Below are 21392 nucleotides of genomic sequence, written 5' to 3' on the forward strand. Positions count from 1 at the left end.
TCCCTCCCTAAGCAGTGACCCTGTGTGGTCCCACTCCAGGGCTGCAGCAGAGCTGGGTGTTTGCCTGGATCATGCCAGCAGTTTTCCTGTCTGGGTTTATGGTGCCAGACCTTTGCTGAGCAGTAAATCACACCTGCCCTGCTTCAGCTGGTGCTGGCACATGTGGTGGGCACCCAAAGCCATGAGGGTGCAGGCAGGCTCCCCATGTCCCCACAGGACAGGGTACAGTGGAAACCTGGCACCTCTGAGCCTGTTTGGCCCAAGGGGGAGGCTGAGGGATGTCTGCTCCCCACCTCCAAAACCCTCTCCTGCCTCATCAGGAGGGAAAAACGAGGTTTCCTTCTGCTCAGAGGCAAATTGCACCCTCTCCCCTGTGTGAAACAGGGTCAGGGTGACCGTGCTGCCCATGCCATCACTGGGGGATTGCCAGGGCTGTGCTGCTCTGCTCTGGGCTGGGACAACCTCTGCCATTGACTCCAGATCACAGCTCTGCACCTCCCTGTCTCATTCAAACACACATTTTCATTCTCTTCACTATATCCATCCCCACAGTGAGGGATGGGGGCTGCATCCACCTCCATCCACCAAGGGCTGTGTTTTCCTTCCCAGCAATTCTCGCCTCCTGCCCAGGGATTAAACAGAAGGAACGTGGCCTATTTTGTAAGGAACACTGAAAGCAAACCAGGTTATTTTTAAGGCTTGTGGTTGTATTCCTGCTGCTGGGAAACATCCCCTTCCTGAGGTCAGGGGAGGACAGGCAGTAACCTGGAAAAAGGACAGCAGCTCTCCAGGGCCAAGCTCTGCTGGCAGAGTTTAAATCCTCAGAACTGAAGGATTGGGTTATTCCAGGTTTGCAGGATAGATGCAGCTTCTGTGCTGCCACCCCACCACCTGAGGAAGGGCTGAGGGCCCAGGAGGGCTCCTGTCTGGACATGAAACACAACCCACAGCCCAATCAATCTCAGAAGTTTCCTGGCCAGGCCCTTCCCTGCCAAGCTGGCTATAAAGCTGGCAGAGGTTCAGGGAAGATCATGGCATGGTTTGGGTTGGAAGAGGCCTTAAAGGTCATCTTGTTCCACCCTCCTTCCATGGGCAGAGACACCTTCCACTCTCCCAGGTTGCTCCAAGCCTCATTTAACCTGGCCTGAACACTTCCAGGGATGGGGCAGCCACAGCTTCTCTGGGCACCCTGTGCCAGAGCTCAGCACCCTGACAGGGAACAACTTCTTCCCAATATTCCATCTATCCCTGCCCTCTGCAGTGGAAAGCCATTCACCCCCTGTCCTGTCACTCCAGGCCCTTGTCCAAAGTCCCTCTCCAGGTCCCCTGGAGCCCGTTTTGGCCTTTGGAAGGGCTCTAAGATCTCCCTGGAGCCTTCTCCTCTCCAGGTGAACACCCCCGGTGCTCCCAGCCTGTCCCCAGAGTCCTGGGAGAGCATCTTGGGAAGAAGGAAGGCGACCATAACCCCAGGGCCATCCCACCTGTGACAGGCTGGGTCCAACACCTCTGCTGGGTGAGTAATACCAGCAGCTGGTCTCAGGTCAGGTTTCAGCAGGAGCTGGAGGCACTGGGGCTCACAGGTAGGGATGGACACAGAGCAGGAGGGGAGGCTGTCGCAGCTCGCAGCAGCTCGGGTGACTGAACCAGTTTCCAGGCACCTATTCAAATGCAAACAAAGAATTCACCCGGGCAGGATGGATCCTTTGGCTTTGAAACCCCTCCGGGGAGCTTTAGACATGCAAATGCAGGGGTTCAACAAAGGTGGGACTCCATTCCTAGCCTGACTTCAGGAGACTGGGACACAGGGAAGCATCATGTTCCTCCAAAATCCCTACTGCTCTGGACCACAGCAGCTGCAGGACCTTGGGACAGCATTGTACACACTTCAGGGAGTGAGCACAGGAGCCCCCTGAGCTCACAACAACCTCACTCTGTGTTTGGAGAGGCATGGTCCCAGGGCACCAGCCTCCCTGTCCCAATCCCAAAACCTCCCTGGCAGCTCTCAGCAGCCCAGGAGATGCTCTGGATTTCACCAGGAGCCAGGAGCAGCATCCCAGGTGCCCTCAAGGGGACGGGGCTGATGGCAGGTGATGAGGAGCAGTCTCCTGGGAGGGCAGGAGGACACTAAGGCAGGTGAGGAGGGGTCAGGTCCTCCTGGGAGCTGTTTGATGAGGAAAGCTCAGAGCCAGGGCCGAGCTGACAGCTGCCTGGTGTGACAGGGCTCAGTACCTCCAGTGGGCTCCAGGCCAAGCCCAGTGCCCCGGGATGCCGGAGCCCTCCCTCCCTGCTACGTGCCTGTCTGATCGGGGCCAGCCGTGCCCACAGCCGGCAGAACAGGCTCGGCTGGCAGCGAGCCCGGCGCGGCGGGATGGAGCCCGCGGGAAGAGCTGGAACGTCACCCTGGGAGCACCTCAAACAAACGCACACAGGGCCGCTGCTGGCCCCGGGAGCCTGGCATCTGTCCCACCACCTGCCCACGGGAGATAAAGCACACGGATTTACACTGCAGGGCCGCAGGAGATCCCCAGCTCCCAGGGAATGAGCACCCAGCCACCAGAAAGCATCCCCGTGCCTGCCATGGCTCCCCAGGCCAGCTGCGATTTAAATTTCAGACAAATTGAGCCTGACCTCTGTTTCCACACCCAGCAACTGCAAGGCAGACAGACAATGACGGAGGGATAACCACAGCCCAGAGCCTGGGCTCCCCACCCCTCCTGCACAAACAACACACCCGGAGACACAGCTCCGTGGCAGTGCAGGACTGAGCTCCCCATGCCCAGCACCTTCCCAGGACTGCAGAGAGGGAATCCAGGCTGGCACAGAGGGCTGGGACAGGGTCTGACCTCACCTGACCTGCCTGTGCCTAGCAGGGGGAACCTGAGGTTCACACTCATGGGAGGAGCTGGCTTGGGTCACACTCCCATTAGAGCTGGCTTCCAGCTTATTCCCTAAAACAGACACCACTGATCCACCATAATTTCTCTGGGCTGGGAGCAGGAGGGAGCTTTATTATATCCACAGCCAAGAGAATACAGGGGTGCTCAAGGCAACCAGCTGCTGCTTGTATATTTGCCTGGAGGAGCCAACTCAGGGTCATGCTTCGGAAATATTTGAGAAGCACAGCAATTAAAAGATTGGAGCTGGCAGAATGAGCTGTCTCCCTCTGCCCTGATCCACGCCTGTGTCCACCCACCTGCATCCGCCCGGAATCACTCCTCTGGGCGGGAGGGGTGGCACGGTGGGGGTGGCACTGAAACTCCACTTGGCTCCATGCCCGAGCTGCTGGTGACCCTAACGGGCAGGCAGGGCTGTGCTGCTGACCCTGACGGGCAGGCAGGGCTTCTCCCCGCTCCCCCGGGGGTGCTCCCCGCTCCCCGTTGGTGGCGGTGCCTCTCCAGCCCCTGGCAGCGCGGTGTGCACAGCAAGCCCCGTCCTGCCCGCCCCAGCAGCTGCTGCACCCTGCGCTCCCCTCGCTGGGAGGAGCTGGGTTGGGTCACCGCGCTCCTTTGGCGGCTGATCCCGAATCTTTGAGCCCTGCTGGGTGGATCCGTGTGGCTGACAGCGCTCTGATCAGCAGCTCTGCTTGCCCCCAGGGTTCCCATCCTCTGCCCTCCAGCTGTTTGGCTGATCCTGCCCACCCTGGAGCATCTTGCTGGGCTCGGGATACAAACACAGGAGGTCCCACAGCCTGATAGCCTGGCCCACGCACAAACCCTGGGCTCCCAGAGCTCAGAACGAGGATGCCAGGCTTTCTTCCCGTGGTGGAGAGAGCCCAAAGAGAAGCAGCAAGACAGGAGCTCCGGGAAGCCTCACACAGGAAGGGAGGCAGGCACGGGCTCTGGGGCTGGCTGCAGTGCTCTCCAGGCAGGATGCCCCAGCCACCACCGCTGCTGCCACCTCCCAGCCCTGCTGTCAGCACTGATGGGACTCACACAGGGCCTCAGCCTTGGATTTCCCATGCAGGAGCTGCCTTGGGAAGTGGGAGGGGGAAACGGATCTGCTCCGTGTCCCCGGTGCTTCCTCTCAGCCCTCCATGCCCTGGTTTTTTTTCTCTTGAGGGAGCAGGGAATTGCCTGTGTCACAGATAACAGAGGCAGTGACAGACACTGCTGGGACATGTGAAGCACTGTGCACAGCCCCAGACTCCTCCCCACCACCATCCTGCACCTGGGACAGCCACCAAAATGCTCAGGGCTGGGTCTATCATCCAACCCTGGGCACGTTTGCAGGATGCTGTCGGAGGTGTGGGGGGCAGCAGCAGGATGCTCAACCCCCCCATCTGGCCAAGGCAGACTCTGAAATGCCCACCATGGGCAGTGAAGGCCCAGCTGCCTACTGCCAGGTGGGAAAAGGCAGGAATGCTAATGGAATACAGGTTCTAGCCAATGGATTTGCTGTGTCCTGGGAGTGTGACCCAGACATGAGGGTACAGAGGGGGTGGATGGTGGAGCAGGGAGATCTTTGTGGATGCTGAAGGACCACAGAGAGCACCTTTGGGGAAACTGAGGCACAGCCTTCCAAAGGGGTGCATGCAGCCCACAGGGACCTTATCCCATCCCTGTCCCCATGCCAGGACACCAGAGCAGAGGATGAACTCCTGGGGTGCTGGGACACCTCCCTCCTCCAGCTGCATAGCCCAGCTTCAGGACATCCCAGGGACTGAGCTCCCACGAGGCCCTTGCCCAGGCAGTCCAGGGGAGCTGGGATGTTGGCTCAGCCCTGGAGGCTGCCTGCAGTGCCAGAGGCTGGCTGCCAGCCCGGGGATGGCGGTGGCAGGCTCAGCCCCAGTGCCCATTGTGCTCCAGAGGGAGCAGGGCTGGGGGAAGGGACACATTGTGGCCTCAGCGTGGGGCCGAGGCCACCGTGGTCACCCAGAGCAGGGCCAGCAGGGCTGGGGACACGTCACTCCTGCAGGATTAGCACAGGGTCAGACACCATTCCCACGGCTGCTGAGCTGGGATGGGGCTGGGGTGAGGAGGGAATGGGGTGAGACGGTGCCAAGGAAGGATCCGGTCAGGTGAGGAAGAGGATGGGGTGGGATGGGGCTGGGGCAGGATGGGACCAGACTGGGACAGGGCCAAGGTGGAAGACAGCCAGGGTAGGATGGAATTGAAGTAGGATGGGGTTGGCATAGGATGGGGCCAGAGTGGGATGGGACTGGGATGGAAATGGAGTGGGATGGTGTCAGGTAAGGATGCAGCCTGTCTGGGATGGGACTAGAGTGGAACAGGGCCAGGCTAGGATGTGGCCAGGCTAGAACAGGGATGGGATGGGATGGGATGGGATGGGATGGGATGGGATGGGATGGGATGGGATGGGATGGGATGGGATTGGGATGGGATTGGGTTAGGGTGGGATGGTACCAGAGCAAGCTGGGAATGGGGCAGAATGGAGCCAAGGCAGGATGTGGAGAGGGTGGGATGAGGCTGGGCTAGGATGGGACTGGTGTGGGATGGGGCCACGGTGAAGGGGCCTGCCCTGGCTGTGGGGTGCAGGAGGAAGCACGTCCTGCCTGGATGGAGGCTGTGAGCAGGGCTGTACCTCAGAGTGCTCGTCCTGCAGCCTGGGGCGAGGGAGGGCTCGGGAGGATGGAGCACAGCCCGCAGCATTCCCAGCGTCGCTGTTAGTTTAACAATACCCCGCTGGCCTGCATGCCGGGGCTAATTTTATCCTTGGAGCCAGGCCAAGGCGGCCCTAACTTTCCTTGCTGTGATTTATCCCAGCCATTTCCCTTCAAAAACAAGGCCCCCGTGCCAGCCCTGCTGTCTCCAGGCAGCAGCACACTGTCCCAGCCAGGGCAGAGCGGGGCAGGATCTGCCCCTTGGGGGGCTCTTTAGAGAGCACGAGGGGGGTTGCTGTGGGAACCCCTCCTAGGGTCATTCCCCCCACAGCACGGGGATGTTTAGAGCTGGCTGGAAGCCAGGGGATGCTCAGGCAGAACCTTCCCCAGGATCCTGGAGCAGCTCTATTTTCCACAGACATCTCTGGGAAGGAGGTGGGTGTTTTTTCTACCAATGATTTTATTGAAAAGGCTGTGGGGCTATTTTTTTCCCTTTTTTTCCTTTTTTATCCCTTTTCCCAGTCAGCAGCCATACTTGAGAAAGAGATTTCTCTTTGCCTCTGTGCATCTAGTTAAAAACTGATCAGTAAAAATGCTGCAGAAAAATGGAAAATATTGAAAACATCTTGTGACAAACAAACAAAAAAAATCTCTTCCAAATAAAGATCTCTTATCCTCTCTTTTTTTTTTTTCCATCAGAAAAGCTTTTAGTGTGCAAAATGTCGACCGCTTGGATTTCTCCTCCCAGCGGGCTGGGATGCACCCACCCCTGCTCCAGGAGAGTGGGTTTCAGAAAGCTAAAAATCACTGGGCAGACACCCCAGCACCGTTACCTCCCCACCTGTCCCTCTAGTGATCCCCTCATGCTCCTGCCAGACCCGTGGCAGGGTGGGAGGTCCCCATGGAAAGAAAGGAAGAGGTGGCACGGCCAGCCCGCGGGCGAGCCCTTCCCTGCCAGCGCGGGAAGGGGGAGCAGCCCAGAGTCATTTGGTCACTAGCGTGGTGAGTTCCAGCCCGTGCGAGGAGCCCCGGGGGCTGCAGCAGGGCAGGATTGGGGTTAGAGGTTGTCGTACATGCGCAGCGTCTTCTCCAGCTGCTGGCTGACGCGCTGGTAGAAGACGATCTGCTGCCTCAGGTAGGACTGCATCATCCTCTTGAAGTCGGCCACGCGGCGCTCGTGGAAGTGGTTCATCTCGGCCTGCAGGGCGAAGCCCACCACGCGGCAGCGCTTGCGGATCCCGTCCGCCTCCTCCTGGTCCATCCTGCCCTCGTCGCTCATCCGCTGGCTCTCCTTCACCTTGGCAAAGGCGCCTGCCGGGGCAGGACATCGTCAGGGGATGTGTGTGACCCTTGGGCCCCTCCCTGGACAGCCCTGCTTGAGCCCATGGAGAGCCCTGGCCCCAAAGGAGAGGCACAGACCTGCCCCATGGCAGGGAGGGAGCTGCCTGCATCTCCCCCTGCCCATCAAACCCTTCCCTCTCCTCCTGGCAGGCAAAGACCAGGAGCATTTTCCCTCTTTTTCCCTCTTGACTCTGGCATCCCCAGCTCCTTTTCCATCCTGGGCAGTCAGCCTCATGTATAGCTGGTTTTGGGGCTCTGGGCTCCTGAGTGCTGTGTGTGACTCAAGGCTTGGGGTGCAAAGCTGATGTGGGGCAGTGTTAGCACAGTGAAGCACCCCAGCCAAGCCTGCTCTCCAAATATTCCATGCCATTCCATGAACAGGGGTCAGGAGCAGCCCTGGGAGACCCCAGCCCAAGGAAACAGTGAACCAGGATGTGGCAAGGGCACGTGGTGCTGTCTGGAGCTCAGCTGGGAAAGCATCTCCCACTCCCAGAGGCAGCTGATGCTCTGACACCAGTTTTTCCCTCTCCTTCCATGTTTTTTTACAGCTCGGTTTCGAAAGAATCCTGCCTGGCTCCAGCCCTGCATTCCTCCCCCTCATTAGCACAGAGGCTAAAAAACTAAAAACAGGATCTGGCCCGCTCTGGGCTCTCTTCCCTTCTCCCTGCCCCTTGCCGGGAGCACCAGACCCGGGGTTACAGCGCTCCCGCTGCGCCAGCCCTGCTCCCAGAGGGGAGGAGGAGGAGGAGGAGGAAGAAGCAAAGTTTGGAGGCCAAATCCTGCCTTCCGCTCTGCCCACGCGGCCTCGCTTCCGGACGGGATCCAGCCCCTCTCCATGGGTAAACAACACTCAGAGGAAAGGCAGGGAAGCTGCCCGGGCAGGACTGAATCCTCCCTGTGCCCTTTGCCTTCCCAGCCTCCCCCAGGGATGCCGAGTGATGCACAGACATCCCTGCATGTTGGACCCATCAGCCCTGGCTTCACCCTGGGCAAAACCTGTCCTGCACACTCTGGGGACACTGGTGTGGGTGTCCCCTCCCTGCTGCGGGCAGCTGGGCGGGGAGGAGTGTGTGTGGACTTTGGCCCCACACCCACAGCGCTGGCTGCCTGGGTGCAAAGGGACACCGAGCCCTGCCTGCCTGCTGCCTGCCCCAGGGAGAGAACAGCTGACACTCCTCCCTCCCTCTGATCCCACCAAATCCAGGGAACCAGGACAAACGGGACATGGGGGACTACTGATGCCCTGGGGGTGCATCCCTCCTGCTGGGCTTGGAGGTGCAGAGATATACTCCTGAAAAGTACAACCCAGGTTGTTCCCAGAGGTTTGGTGTGTCCCCTATCCCACTGCCCTGTCCCCTCGGGCACTCTGACCAACCCAAGGCCATGTCCAGCCATATCCCAGCCCTGGGGGAGCAAGCTCTGGTATTCCTGCTGGCCACCCATTCTCTGCCTTGGCAGGAAGGGAGGATGAGGAGGGACAAGTAGCAGTGGGTGGGGATGCACAAGAGGTGCAGGGCAGGTCACCTCAGACATAACAGCAGCAGTGCTGGCTCCTGCTCACGATGTGGGGGAAGTGACATCCATGCTGATGACCCCTGGCAGTGCTTTGGGTAGCACCAGCAGCAGTTACAGAGTCCACGGGATCACTGGGGCAGACTCTGGACCCAACAGCCCTAGCAGACTCTGCCAGGCTGGGCTGACTGGAGGGCTGTGCCAGCAGGGACCACACCGCGCCCCTAAGAGGCATAGGCAGTGGTTCCCATCCCCATTCCCATCCTTATTCCCCATTCCCTTCAAGGCCCAACAAAGGATTTCCTCATTGCATCCCCATCCCACTTGCAGCACCATTCCCACTCACAAGGGGCCATTCCTGGGGAGAAGAATGCCCCCTTACCTTTCTGCAGGTGGATGATGTCCGGGAAGTTGGAGAGGAGCCCTTGGTACAAGGAGAGAGTGTCCAGCATGAGGAACAGGTCATTCTTGGGCTGCTCAGCAAACATCTCCCCCACAGTCTCGTATGTCTTGCCCGTGTGGGAGATGGCATTGTTGAGGGCATCCAAGCTGTAGGGAGGGTCCATGTGGAAGGAGTGGCTGATGGCCTGGAAGGCGTTGCCCAGCTTCTGGAACTCCTTCCGGAAGCCCCCCACGTGCTTGCGCACCAGCTCCGACGCCACGTTGGTCAGCTGCAGGACGCTGTCATCCATCTTCTTGCTGAAGGCCTTGAAGGCGTCCACGCGGTCCTCCACATCCTGCAGGTCCTGGTGCTCGGTGGGAATCTGGATGGTGAGGAGGAAGCTGGCGCCCACCATCTCGTCCTTCTCCGCCCGGCGTTTGCCCAGCTTCCACTGCTTCTCGTCACGGCAGCAGAGGAAGTGCTGGAAGCCCTCGTACTGGGAGAGGACGGGGTGGCTGGTCATGTGCTCCATCCAGAGGATCAGCCGCCGCTTGCGCTTCTCGATGAAGTCCTCCTCGAAGCGGCCGGTGGCCTGCTTCTCGGGCAGGTGCGGCACCGAGATCACCGTGAACTTGTGCAGCAGGCGGTTGTAGAGCCAGTCGAAGTGCTTGTAGCGCCGGTACACGGGAGAGTTGAAGTTGCTGGGCGTCAGCTTGTAGGAGATGTAGCTCTTGATGCCCTTGAACTTCGTTTGCTTGGTGGGGTCCTCCACGGAGCAGATGAACGGGTGGGGGTTGGCCCTCCACTGTGGGCCTCTGGAGCCCATCTCGATGCAGTAGGTCTCGGCGATCTTGGACATCAGGGGCACATCGCCCAGGATGAAGGCTTCCACCCCGGAGCGGACGAAGCAGGAGAAGCGGTTGAGGTTTCTGCCCACCACGCTGCCCCTCTTGGAGGAGCCCATGCTGTCCTGCCTCTCCAGGGCCGGCTTGGGCCGGTAGCCAGTGTGCTGGTGGTGCCCATAGGCCGCCGGGCACGGCAGGCTGGGCGAGGGGTGCCCGTTGGTGCCCGGCGCACTCCGCGGCTCCTCCACCACCGTGCACGCGTCGTCCCAGTCATCCCAATCGTCATCATCATCGTCCTCAAAACTGCCCTGGTAGGAGATGCCGGGGTTGGGGGATGCCGAGTACAAGGAGGAATCGTGCCCGGGGGAGCCGGCCGGGCTGCTGGAATAGTCCGTGTAGTTGGAGCCCGAGCGGGAGCGGAGGATCTCGACGTAGGAAGCGGGGAAGAGGCCGGTCTCCCCACGGCTGTTTTGGCCCTGTAACCACCCGTCCAGGGAGTTCTCGCTGAAGATGACGAGCTCCTCGTTCTCCTGGATGCTGATTTCCTCTTTGTTTTCGCTCTGGAAGTTGTAAAGCGCTCTGGCTTTCAACGCCATGGCCGGTCCCGGCTCGGGAAGAGGGGGGGGAGCCAGAGGAACGCAACCCCCCCGGCCAAAACACCCCCCCGATCCCGGCAATACCGCGGGCTAGCGCGGCTCCGGGATCACCACCACGCGCTGTGGGAAATGGCTTGGCCGCTTTCCCAGGAAAATAATAATAATAAAAAAAAATTTAAAAAAAAGGTGGAGAAGAAATCCCTTACGAGGTGACGCCAATGTCCCTATGTCCAAGTGACCCCCCGCGATCCCGCCGCCCCGGTTAAAAAGAACATTCCCCGTTTAAAAACGGCATTCCCTGGATAAAAACAAGATCCCCAGTCACGCGAGCGGCGTTCCCGTGGCTGCTCCGGGATGCGGATCCCGGCCGGCCCGAGAGCCGGGCTCTGCCATGTCCGCGCAGGGTTTATCTCCCTGGGAGGCTGATCCCGAGCTCTCACTCTCCGGGAGGAAAACCCCCGGCTGCCAACGAGGAAATAAATCCAAAGCGATTTTTCTTGGGGTTCCTGTGGGTATAACACCCTAAATTTCCCGTCGGTGGGCGCTGGGAGAGCGCCGGGCACGACCCCGAACCCTGCCCAACCTCCCGGTGATCCCGGGATTTTGCAATTCCTTTCCGGGCCGACTTTCCCGATGGTTGGTGGGGTCTGGTTTTTCCCTGAAATCCGTAAATCTCACGCAGGACGGAGGCGGCGCCGGCGGTGGTGCCCGTGTCGGTGTCGGGGCCGCTCCTGCCGCCACCGGCTATGACGGGGCAGCGCCGGGGCCGCTCCCGTTGCCGAAGGGGTGGCGGAGCCGGCCGCCAGCCTCCCGTGACGCAGGGCAGCGCTCCCCGCTCCGCCGCCCGGTTCGCGGCGGGGAGCGGCCCGGCCCGGCCCGGCCAGACGTACGCTGCCCTCTGCAGGCAGCCGGTCCCGGGGGCACGACTCCCCGCCCGCGGGGGCTGCGGCTGCTCCCGCGTCCCCGCCGGGTCGTGTCCCTCGCCCGTGCCCGGTCCCAGCCCGCAGCGCCCCGTGCCGGTGCCCGGGCGCGGGGGAAACTGAGGCACGGGGCGAGCGGGCTGAGGGGGGCGCGGGGCCTCCGCGCCAGGCGGGGGCGCTGCGGGCGGCGCGGGCGGAAGCGCGGCGGGCGGGCCGCGGGGTTGCCATGGAGGAGCTGAGCGCGGCGCTGGCGGCGGGCGTGGGGCTGGCGGGGCCCTGCAGCCCGGCCGCGCCGCACCCCCGCCTGGCCGCCTACAAACCCCGCGGCGGCCCCGGGCAGGCCGAGCGCCGGCAGCGCCTCCTCCGCATCCAGAGAGAGTGAGCGCGGCGGCGGGCGGGATGGGAGCCGCCGGGAGGGGAGCGCGGGGCGCGCTGGGCCGGCTCGGAGCCGCCTGAGGGGAGCGGGCCGGGCCGCGTGTGCCGTGCGGGACCTCACACCCCGCGGGTTGTTTGCTCGACCCCAGGAGGCGGCTAGACTACGTGAACCATGCCAGGAGACTGGCGGAGGACGACTGGGCAGGGGTGGAGAGCGAGGACGAAGACAAGGAAGGGGAAGATGCGGAGGAAGAGGCGATGGATGTGGATGCTGGTAAAAAGCTGCCCAAGCGCTACGCCAATCAGGTGAGCAGCCAGCTGTGTCCCCGTGGCCGTGGGGCAGGGATGTGGGGTGCTTTGAGGCCACGGTGATGGCCATTTGGGGGCTCAGAGGAGTGTGTCCTGCTCGGCTTGGTGCTCGCAAAGAAATTGTGCTTAGTTCACCTCCAAAACACGTGGAGATGGGATGTGCTTTAGAATCGCTTAGGTTTAAAAGGTCTCGAAGGTCAGTGATTCCAGCCATTAATTCTGCATCACTGTGTTCCCCACTTTAGGAGATTTCAGCTCAGCCAGCAGCATGAGTACCCTGTTAGGCAGTATTCAGCTAAAGACTTCTGTTTCCCTGTGTTTGGAAAGGAAAAAAAGGGCAAACTCAGCTGGGTTTTATCAGCCAGGGTGCTGTATTGGTTCTAGATAACACACAGCCACTTAGGCAACCTCTGAAAGGGTCAGCTTGTCCAGGCTCTTTACTCCTGACATTTTGGAATCTCTAAGCCCTGCTGTGTTTTTAAACCCCAAGGTGTGGGGTGCCCAGTGTGAGCCCTGTGCTGTGGTCTGAAGCTCAGTCAGCAGCTGGGAAGCAAGAGGAAGGCTTGGGGAAGAATGTGTTGGGCAGGTTGGACTTCATTAGAGGGGAGGGAAGGAGCCCTTTGGGGGGTGACAAGCAGTGCCAGCTGCCCTTAAAACACCCAGTGTCAAAGCAAAGCCAAAGCCTCCTTGCTTTACCCTTGAGCTGTTTGTTGTCCATAGCTTGAGGAGAGCTGTTACTGACTGGTTCTTCTCCCTGGGCTCCCTGCAGCTGATGCTGTCGGAGTGGCTGGTGGATGTGCCCTCAGATCTGGAGCAGGACTGGGTTGTGGTGGTGTGTCCCGTCGGGAAAAGGGCTCTTGTCGTGGCCTCCAGGGTAAGTGGGCTTCCACAGCTGCTGAAGGATGTCTACCCGTTCACAGCCAATACAAAACTGGCTTGACTGGGTTTTTTTCTCTCCTTTTTTCCTCACAGGGCACAACAGCAGCTTACACCAAGAGTGGCTTCTGTGTCAACAGGTTCCCATCCCTGCTGCCAGGGGGAAACCGGCACAACTCAGCTGGTGACAAAGGTACAGGGGTGAGGAGGGTCTGGGATGGAGAGAGGGGAACTGCCTGGGAGTTTGTGTGTGCTCACAGACCCAGTGCTACTCCTCCAGGTTCCACAGCTGTGCCCCTTTTTTTGTGCTAGGGGTGGTCAGCTTTAGGCCAGTTTCTGTATCTCTGGAGATAACTAGATGGGAGCAGTACCAGATGCCTTTATAAGCACATAGAATCCCTGAATGGTTTGGGTTGGAAGAGACCTTAAAGCTCATCTTGTTCCATTGCCCTGCCAAGGACAGGGAGCTTTCCTCTAAAACAGGGTGCTCCAGACCCTGTCCAACCTGGCCTTGGACACTTCCAGGGATGGGGCAGCCACACCTGCTCTGGGCAACCTGTGCCAGGCACTCAGCGCCTTCACAGGAAAGAATTTCTTCCTAACATCTAATCTGAAATTGCCTTTTTCCAATTTAAACCATTGCCTCATGTCCTGCCACATCTTTTAATAAACTTCCTGTTTGACTGACACTCTTAAACCTTGACATTCTCTCTATCCTCTGACAGACACCTTTGTATGGTGTCATCTTCCTCAATATGTCTTGGAATTCTATTTTTTTGTTCCAAAAAGAGAGACTTATTGTCTGGCAAATGCCATTTTCTGAAACATGCCCTTGCTTGTGCCTCTGATTTGCAGCCTTGTGGGATCTTGAAGCTCAAGGCTTTTTGTGGCTGCAGTTTGTGTTAGCAGGAGGGGATCCCACAGTCCCACATCAGGGCAGGATTAATGTCAGAGAGCTGGGACCTGGATTTGCCAGCTGGCTTGGGCAGTGCCAGGAGCAGGTGTGGACCTCCCTGTGTTTGTGTGTGCAGTGTACAGCATCCTGGACTGCATCTACAACGAGGCCAAGCAGACCTACTACATCCTGGATGTGATGTGCTGGAGAGGACACCCTGTTTATGACTGCCAGGTACTGACCCTGCCCTCCTTGCTGTTCCCTGAGCTGCTTTGCTCCAGCACTGTGTGAAGCTCACTCTGCAAAAGGCAGAAATTTCTCCTAAGCACAGCTTTAGAGCTGCTGGATAAGCGTTGGGGGGGAGCAGCAGGGTTTGGGGTGCTGTTTCTGCGGATATTTGTAAATCTCCCAGGTGAGGGCAGAGGAACAAAGGTGCTCAGCAGACACAGCCAGGTGATGTGTGGTGAATGGTGAATGGTCACTGACTCTGCCTCCTTTCACAGACTGACTTCAGATTCTTCTGGCTCTCCTCAAAACTCCAAGAGGAGGAAGGGCTGGGAGAGAAAAGCAGGATTAATCCAGTAAGTCCTTTTGTACTGAGGAGGAGGCTGGGGGGGGTGTAAGCTCTCCTGTTCAGCAGGCTTCAGCAGTTTCTTTCTCAAGTGGAAGCTTTTTTTCCCTTTTTTTCCTTTCCCCTCACAGATCAGGCTTCAAAGTGTAGATCTGATGAAATGGGATGCCGTGGTCAGGATGTAAATAGAACCACTGCATATTGTTAATGAGTTTAGTGGGGTTTTTTCCCCCCCATCCAAAGTGCTGAGGGAGATCACACTGCAGGGTATCAGCTAACTTCCATGCTGTTTTTAGCTTTCCCTTGTAATGGAATGGAAAGCCAGTGTGGTTTCTTCAGGAGCAGTGTTGGTTGGCAGCCTGACTACAATGGGGTTTATTCTGGCAGTCTTGTGGGTTTGTAAAGCTTTAAGCCTTCCCTCTGTTTAAACTGATCATTGAAGTTGTCAGGATGAATGCTGGCTTGCCACCCAGAGTCCCTGCTGAGCCAGAATAAAAAGTCTTCCTTTGAAGGCTTACACATGAGGGTCAGACCTAGAGTCCACAGCAGCTTGGAACATGAATTTTGGGTGCAGACATGAGAGATTTGTCTGCTCAAACATGGCCAAGCAGAACAGCTCCTGTGAGCTGAGCATCTCAGTGATAAATGGGGCTGACTGCAGTGAGGGTGTCTGTGTTCAGAGAACATCCTGTCCTGACTCCCAACAGGAATATCCAGAAGATAACTACCTAATGGAGAGGAGGTCGTTTCAGCTTTCATTTCCTGGGTGGAAAGATTGGCTTGGCTGAGGCAGCAGCCTGGAGCAGACATCTGTCTGCTTTGCATCCTGCCCGGAGGTCATCATTTTCTATTTTGGTTAGAGGAGCATCTCTGGGTCAGGTCTCCTGAAAAGTCCTTCCTGCAGTCTTAGGTGCTTGGGAAAAAAGGTATCAGGAATGTGGGAGCTGTTCCTCACCCTTTCCCTCTTATGCCACGTCCTGCACCAGAGGAATCCTTCCTCTTTAGCTGCCTACACACCAGTGCTGGATTCAGGAACTTGTTCACGTGTAGATCAGGGAATTTTGTCTTTTAACCCTCTCTTACTCTTCCAGTACAAATTTGTGGGCCTGCAGAACTTCCCCTGCTCCTCGGACAGCCTGTGTGAGCTGCTGGCTACAGACTTTCCCTTTGAGGTGAGAACACTCAGGTGGGGGCCTGGACTCTCTGACAGTCCTGGGAGAGAGGTGCATCCCCTCTCCTTGGGAATTTGCTCTCCTGAGGCTGCAGAGAGCTTGCCCAGTTGCTGTTTGCTGTGTGTGAGGTGGATGCCTCTGTGCCCATGTTTGATCTGTTGCCTTGTCACACACTCACTCAACCACACAAACGAGCAAGAGTTAAACCATGGCACTCCCTGGGTTTGTGCTGCCCTTGCTGCAGTTGGCTGTGTCTGAAAGAGCCTCTTGGGGTGAGAGCACACTCAGGCTGCCTCCACAGCAGCACACCTCAGGTTCACATTGCAGTGTGATGGACAGCTGACCTTTTTAGGACCAAAACTGGTACTGACCACTACCCTGGGTAGGCTTGTGTGCGTTTCCTTGGTGTTAGTGCTTCCAACAAGGCAGCTGGGGAGGAAGGAGGAGGCTAGTGGTAAAATCCCAATGTTTCTGGGGGGTTTGGGTGTTCATGATGGGTGCCTGAGGTGTACTGGAGCTGGGGGCAATTGGCTGTGACAGAAATCACTGAGCAGGACACCTGTGCTTGCTTCGTCAGCTTTAAAGGTAGAATCATACAATATTGAGTGGAAAGGGACCTGCTAGTAGCCTCAAATTCCAGCTCTGGCCCTGCTCAGGACAGCTCCAAGAATCCCATCCTGGGCCTGAAAGTTTTGTCCAAAGGCTCCCTGAGCTCCGGCAAGCTTGGGGCTAATGGCTGCTGCTCTGGGGAGCCTATTCCAGTGCCTGACCATCCCCTGGGGGAAAATATTTCCTATATGCACTCTAAACTTCCCCTGCCACAGCTGTTGTGCTGTTCTGACCTTTGTGGGAGGGCAGGACAGGAACAGCCACGTGCCACCCAGCTCAGTTCCGTGTGGTTGTGAGCAGTGAGTCTCAGCCCCTTGTGGAATTAGCTCTGGCTGCTTTTGCCTGCCCTGGCTGATTGTCACTGCAAGGGAAGGGGATGGAGGAGGCAGTGGCATTCCGACCCAGTGACAGTGACAACATCTGTGAGCCAGAACCTCCTCCAGTGGCTGCAGCTGTTCCTGGGAGTGCCCAGCTCAGCCCTACATCAGGAACAGCTTCCACAGAGATTCCTTGTCCCACGAAGGCAAAAGCCCCATTGATGTGACAGTGTCTCTCATGGTCTCCCATCCTGAGTTAGCCATTAAAATAGGTGTAGGTTTAAATTAAGGGCACTAACTTGGCTGTGAGGGATGACTTTGCTTTCTGCTTGTGAAAGCCAGGGCAGTCATCAGAGCAAGTTGGAAAGTCCCAACCCCTCGCTGGTCTTGCCAGACCCTGCTCTGAACATGGATTGAAGAGCCTTCCCAGCTTTCTTTCAGCTGGCTTGCTCAATAATAAATGGTCCAAGTGCCTCTGTAGAAACAGTCATTCCTGGCTTTCCTGAGTAAAGTCTTCATCCCCTCCTAAGGCATCTGCTCCCGTGAGGAAAGGCTGCAGCATTTGCCCACTGCAGTCAGATCAGCAAACTTCTGGGCTACAAAGGAGGCCATTGCGAAACTCTGGAGCAGGAGATGGAGCTGAACAGGCTCCAGCTGTGTAATCCAGCTTTGATTTGCCCCCCCAAACTCTCTGCTGTATCAGGGTGTGACCCCAAAAAGCAAAACATGGTGTACATTGGCTCAGAGCAGCCCCAACAGCACAGGAACCGTGGTGCTTTTTCCAGGAAGAAGGGAGCTGTGGGTCTGTGTGGTGTGCCACAAGAGGGAGCCCAAAAATCCCCAAAAACACCTTCTACCACGGGCACAGAACTGAGTAAACTTTGCAGGAGGCAAAATATGTCCTGACTATGGGTGGAGGGTAACAGAGGTGTTCTTAGGTGTGGACCCAGCATCTTTTGATGCTGATAGGGATCCTGTGTGTGTGGTGGCCACAGAGGAGATCAGTCCTTTCAGATCTGGGTCTTCTTCAGAGTTAATCTGTAACCTCACAGCTAGGGCCTGATCCACTCTATTCACTGGACTCTTATTCCCTGGAATTCAGTAGATTTTGGATCAGTTGGCTGACTCTGAATTTCAGGTAGTTTTTGGAGTGGATCTTAAGACCTACGGTCCCTCTCACAGATCTGAGTAAAACCATACTTTCCACAAAGGCAGGGGAGCCAAAGCCTCTGAGAAACCCTGATGCTTAGGAATGGGAGGACTGTTAGGCACCTAAAATCTGGAAAGCATGGCTGTGGAATGTTAAATCCTGCCAGGCCAGTCTCTCCTCAGGTTCTGGCCTTCAGGGACAGCATCAGTCCTCGTTCTGATGTGGCCACTGTCACTGTGGTGACTTGGCCAACAAATGAAGGAAATGGGAAGGAATATAGGAGTAAATATAGGGAACCTGACCTTCTCCACCAGGCTGAATTCTCCAGCTTGGGGAAGGTATTTGGAGTGGTCTGGAAGGCCTTCCAGGCTCTGCTCTGTACCAAAACATTCCTGTGGGTACCAGAGAATCCCCGTTGCTCATCGAGTGCCACGCACCCACAGGAATGGGCTGGATGTACTGGAGTGCTGCAGAATCTGATTCTTGCCAGGAGGCAGGGTGGGGGAAAAGCTTTTCACTTCATATGTCCAGAGGGGTTGCACAAGCTCATCATGATGTTTACTGTTCTGGTTTTATGTTTTCCTAGCACAGAAATCCCCCTTTTTCTGGGATTATTTTGCAAGATGTTAGCAGTGACTGAAAATTATGGACAGAATAGTGCCAGAAGCTTTACCCTCTCTGCCAGAGGTTAGCATCTGTGGAGCAGAAGTGGACATATGCTGCTTTGTGCTCAGCCAGTGTTCCTGTTCTGGAGTCTGTTGGATCAGGAAGGGGTCTGGGAGCAGTTCATCCTGAGCTGGGCTCTTGTTCTCCCCTTTTCTGCCCACTCAGCCACTCTTCCTCATAGCCAAATGGCCTTTTAAGAGCTTGTGAAGCTGAGCTAAGAGGAGCACCACCTCCAGCATTAGTCAGCCTGACAGCAGGATCCAGCCTTGCAGAGCACACCCCTGGGAAGCGTGGGAAGAGGAGGGATGAGAATCCCTGAGCACGGTGGGGAAGTGGGGAAAACGTCAGCCAGCTGCAGCACTGCAGAGTGTGGAAATAGTAGCACAAGAGTTAGGGCCTAAACCTTTAAAGTCCTGAGTGCCCTTAACTGTCACTGATTGCTAGGAGAAGTTCTCTCCTGGGAAACGTTAAGAATTTTTTTGGCATAAGCCAGCTGAAAGAGCTGTTAGGAATCGGGGCTCCTTGGCGTCACACGCTCGGGCTAATTACTTTCCAAATGTATTATTTAAAATAGCCCTAATCCAGTAAAGTGGGCTGCCTTATTCAGAGACTCTCTGGCTTTTCTGCAGAATGGGATGAAAGCATCCAGAGGACATTGCTCTGTGCCGACACCAAGCTGGACTCATTTGCCTTTGACAATTTAAAGCCATCTGGGAGTCGCTGATCTTTCAGGGCAGCAGCTCTGCAGGTTTCTCCTTTCCCTTCCGCTATTTATTGCACTGCTTGAGGAAAAATGATCCAGCTGGTGGTTTTGGCCTGCAAACAGAGAGCAGAGCTGTTGTCTGGTGCCTGGTCATTCACCTGCAGGAGCGTCAGCTCTGCCCTTTCATTCATTGTCTCTCTGCCTGCAGGTCGATGGGCTGCTCTTCTACCACAAGCAGACCCACTACACCCCGGGCAGCACCCCGCTGGTGGGCTGGCTGCGGCCCTACATGGTCCCTGAGATCCTGGGGCTCACCGTGCCCACCACTGAGCTCACAGCCAAGCCCGACTACGCTGGGAGGCAGCTCCAGCAGATCATCGAGAGCAAGAGGAGCAAGAAGCTGGCGGGGGAAAAGGGCCAGGCAGCCACGAGGAACGGACACTACGAGCTGGAACACTTGTCCACCCCTCAGCCAGAAAAGTCTCCGGAGGGCCGGGATGGAGCAGTGAGCCAGATGGAGAGTTGAGCTGCTGGGACAGCCCTGCTGGGCAGAGAGCAGGGAAAAACTCCCTGCTCCTCACTGTGCCTCGTGCTCCTGAGAGGGCAGGGTAATAATGATAGGATGGCTTTGTTTAAAGGGCATGACAGGGGAATATCTTGCCCCAGGTGCTGCTGGATATTTTGTATCTGTTGTTACTATATACCTGTATACTCTTTGCCAGGACTTCTGTGAGGCCTTAACAGTCTGGTTCTTCACTAAAGCAGTTGTGTGTTGGGAAATTATCTGTCCCCATAGTGCAGGGATACAGTTCAGCTCCTGACCCCGCTTCTGTTAGAGTCTTGGCAAAACTCCAGCATAGGAACAGTGCTTGGACCTCTGAGGTGCAGCTGCTGCTTGTGACCCTTGCAGCAGTCCCACCTTCCCAGCCCTGGAAATTGGGGCTTCTCAGCCTTTGATCCAGCTGTTTTCTGAGGCCTTTCCAATGAAAGTTGTTGCTAACAAAAAGTTTGCAGTGATCTGCTGTAAATGCAAAGGCTGGACTTTCCACACCCACGCGTTCTTGGGGAAAATCTAAATTTCCCTGCGTTGCTGCAGGACCTGCCTTGGAGCAGGGCTTTGTGCGGCGCGAGCACGGCAGAAGCCTCTCTCTGCTCGAGGCTTTTCTCCCCAGTGGGGGGAGGAAGGAATGGGTTCTCTCTGAAAAACGCTACCATTGATCGTGCCAAATAAAAGGTTTCTCAGAAAGACAAATTCTTGAGCGTCTTCCTGCTACCTAAGGGTGGATGCGTGCTGTGCCTCCCAAATAGGGATTGAAAAATTGGTTCCAGTGCTGACTGGAGCAGAGGAAACGCTTGTGTGGGTTGAATTCTCGGCACATCGAGGTACTTCAATCTCTTGTCCTGTCTTTCTCATCCCCAAGCCCAACCCCACCTTTTAAGCACCGGCTGCTTCCCCTCCCTGGTTTTGGGGGGATGAAATGGGTTTCTCACTGTCCCCAGGTTGGTTTCTAGAGAGGGATGAAAAGGAAGGAGATTAAATACCAAGCTCACGGCAGCGTTGGGGACTCTCCTCCCAGCTCTCTATGGAAATTCCCCTGGAGGAGATACTGAGAGTGGGGATGGCCACCTGCAGATAGCGGGTGCACTTGTATCCTGCCCTTGCACCCCCCGTTTTTCCCAGAAAGAGCCTGGTTTCTGTGCCAAGCGTGTGGGCTGTGTGCGACCATCTGGCCGTGCAGCGCTATTGATGATAGCAGCGGGCAGCAGGAACCGGCCTGCCTGTGGGAGGGGGCTGCCCTCCCTCCCTCCCCTTCCCCGCCAGGGAAGTGGCACCCTGGCCCCGCAGTGTTAGAGCTGTCGCTTTCAAACAGCTGCTTAAGTTACTAGTTTCGGTGTTATTTTTTTAACATGTGAAGCAGCTGACCCAGGGAAAGAGGATGAGCACCTGGACTGCCTTAGCCTCCCAGTCCCTCAAAGGTTCCCACCTTCAGCCTCCCTGGCTGGCAGACGTCTGCGGGGAGAGCGCTGAGCAGGATGCAGCATCCAGCCTCCTGTCAGCACAGTTTTCCTTCCATCAGGCAATTAAACCCGGAGGTGGGCATCTGGATGGAAGATTTGTGCATCCCTTAGGGCAGAGAAAGCTGCAGCTCAGGTTACTGCCCTCCAGCAGCCTTCCAAGGTCCTCCAGGAGGGAAGGAGAGGAAATACAGCCGAAGAGGGGCTGTGTGCGCTGATGGAGGAGAGCAAGAGGGAAGCGACTGCAGCTTCCCGCCGGCTCCAGATGATGCCTCATAGTTTCCCTTTTAAAAGCATGAGCTGGGCTGCAGAAATAAATATTTGCGTTACAATTCCTGTTGGGAACGAGAGGCTGTTTTTGGAGGGAGGGTGTCAAACGGAAGTCGCAGGAGCCAGCACAGTTTGGTGCCGTGACTATTCTGTGTGCTGGGTGCGATCCCACTCCCAGCAGGAGCAGGCAGCAGCTCCGCTGGAGGGGTCACCCCACCGGGGGCTGAAATTTGGCCTGGGGCAGGAGAGCTGAGCAGGCAGATCGACCAGGAGATGTGGCCTGGGGCTCTGGGGGACAGAGCCAGCC

The 21392-nt window shown here is 57.1% G+C and overlaps 2 protein-coding genes across 2 annotated transcripts; one reads left to right on the plus strand and one right to left on the minus strand.

Annotated features, from left to right (window-relative positions):
* Positions 1-5348: 5348 nt before the first annotated feature.
* On the minus strand, positions 5349-10599 carry SNX33 (sorting nexin 33). The gene is made up of 2 exons (XM_074549545.1): positions 8796-10599; positions 5349-6871 (listed from the first exon to the last, which is right to left on the minus strand). Exons 1-2 carry the CDS (start codon positions 10234-10236, stop codon positions 6618-6620), a joined length of 1695 nt encoding a protein of 564 aa, XP_074405646.1. The 5' UTR covers positions 10237-10599; the 3' UTR covers positions 5349-6617.
* A 636-nt stretch (positions 10600-11235) lies between these two features.
* Positions 11236-20059, plus strand: SNUPN (snurportin 1). Its single transcript, XM_074549547.1, has 8 exons — positions 11236-11534; positions 11681-11837; positions 12610-12714; positions 12813-12909; positions 13748-13845; positions 14115-14192; positions 15274-15354; positions 19008-20059. The coding sequence occupies exons 1-8, from the start codon at positions 11383-11385 to the stop codon at positions 19323-19325; spliced, it is 1086 nt and encodes a 361-aa protein (XP_074405648.1). The 5' UTR covers positions 11236-11382; the 3' UTR covers positions 19326-20059.
* Positions 20060-21392: the final 1333 nt, after the last annotated feature.

Source organism: Zonotrichia albicollis, chromosome 11 (assembly GCF_047830755.1).
Source record: "Zonotrichia albicollis isolate bZonAlb1 chromosome 11, bZonAlb1.hap1, whole genome shotgun sequence".
Classification (NCBI taxonomy): domain Eukaryota; kingdom Metazoa; phylum Chordata; class Aves; order Passeriformes; family Passerellidae; genus Zonotrichia; species Zonotrichia albicollis.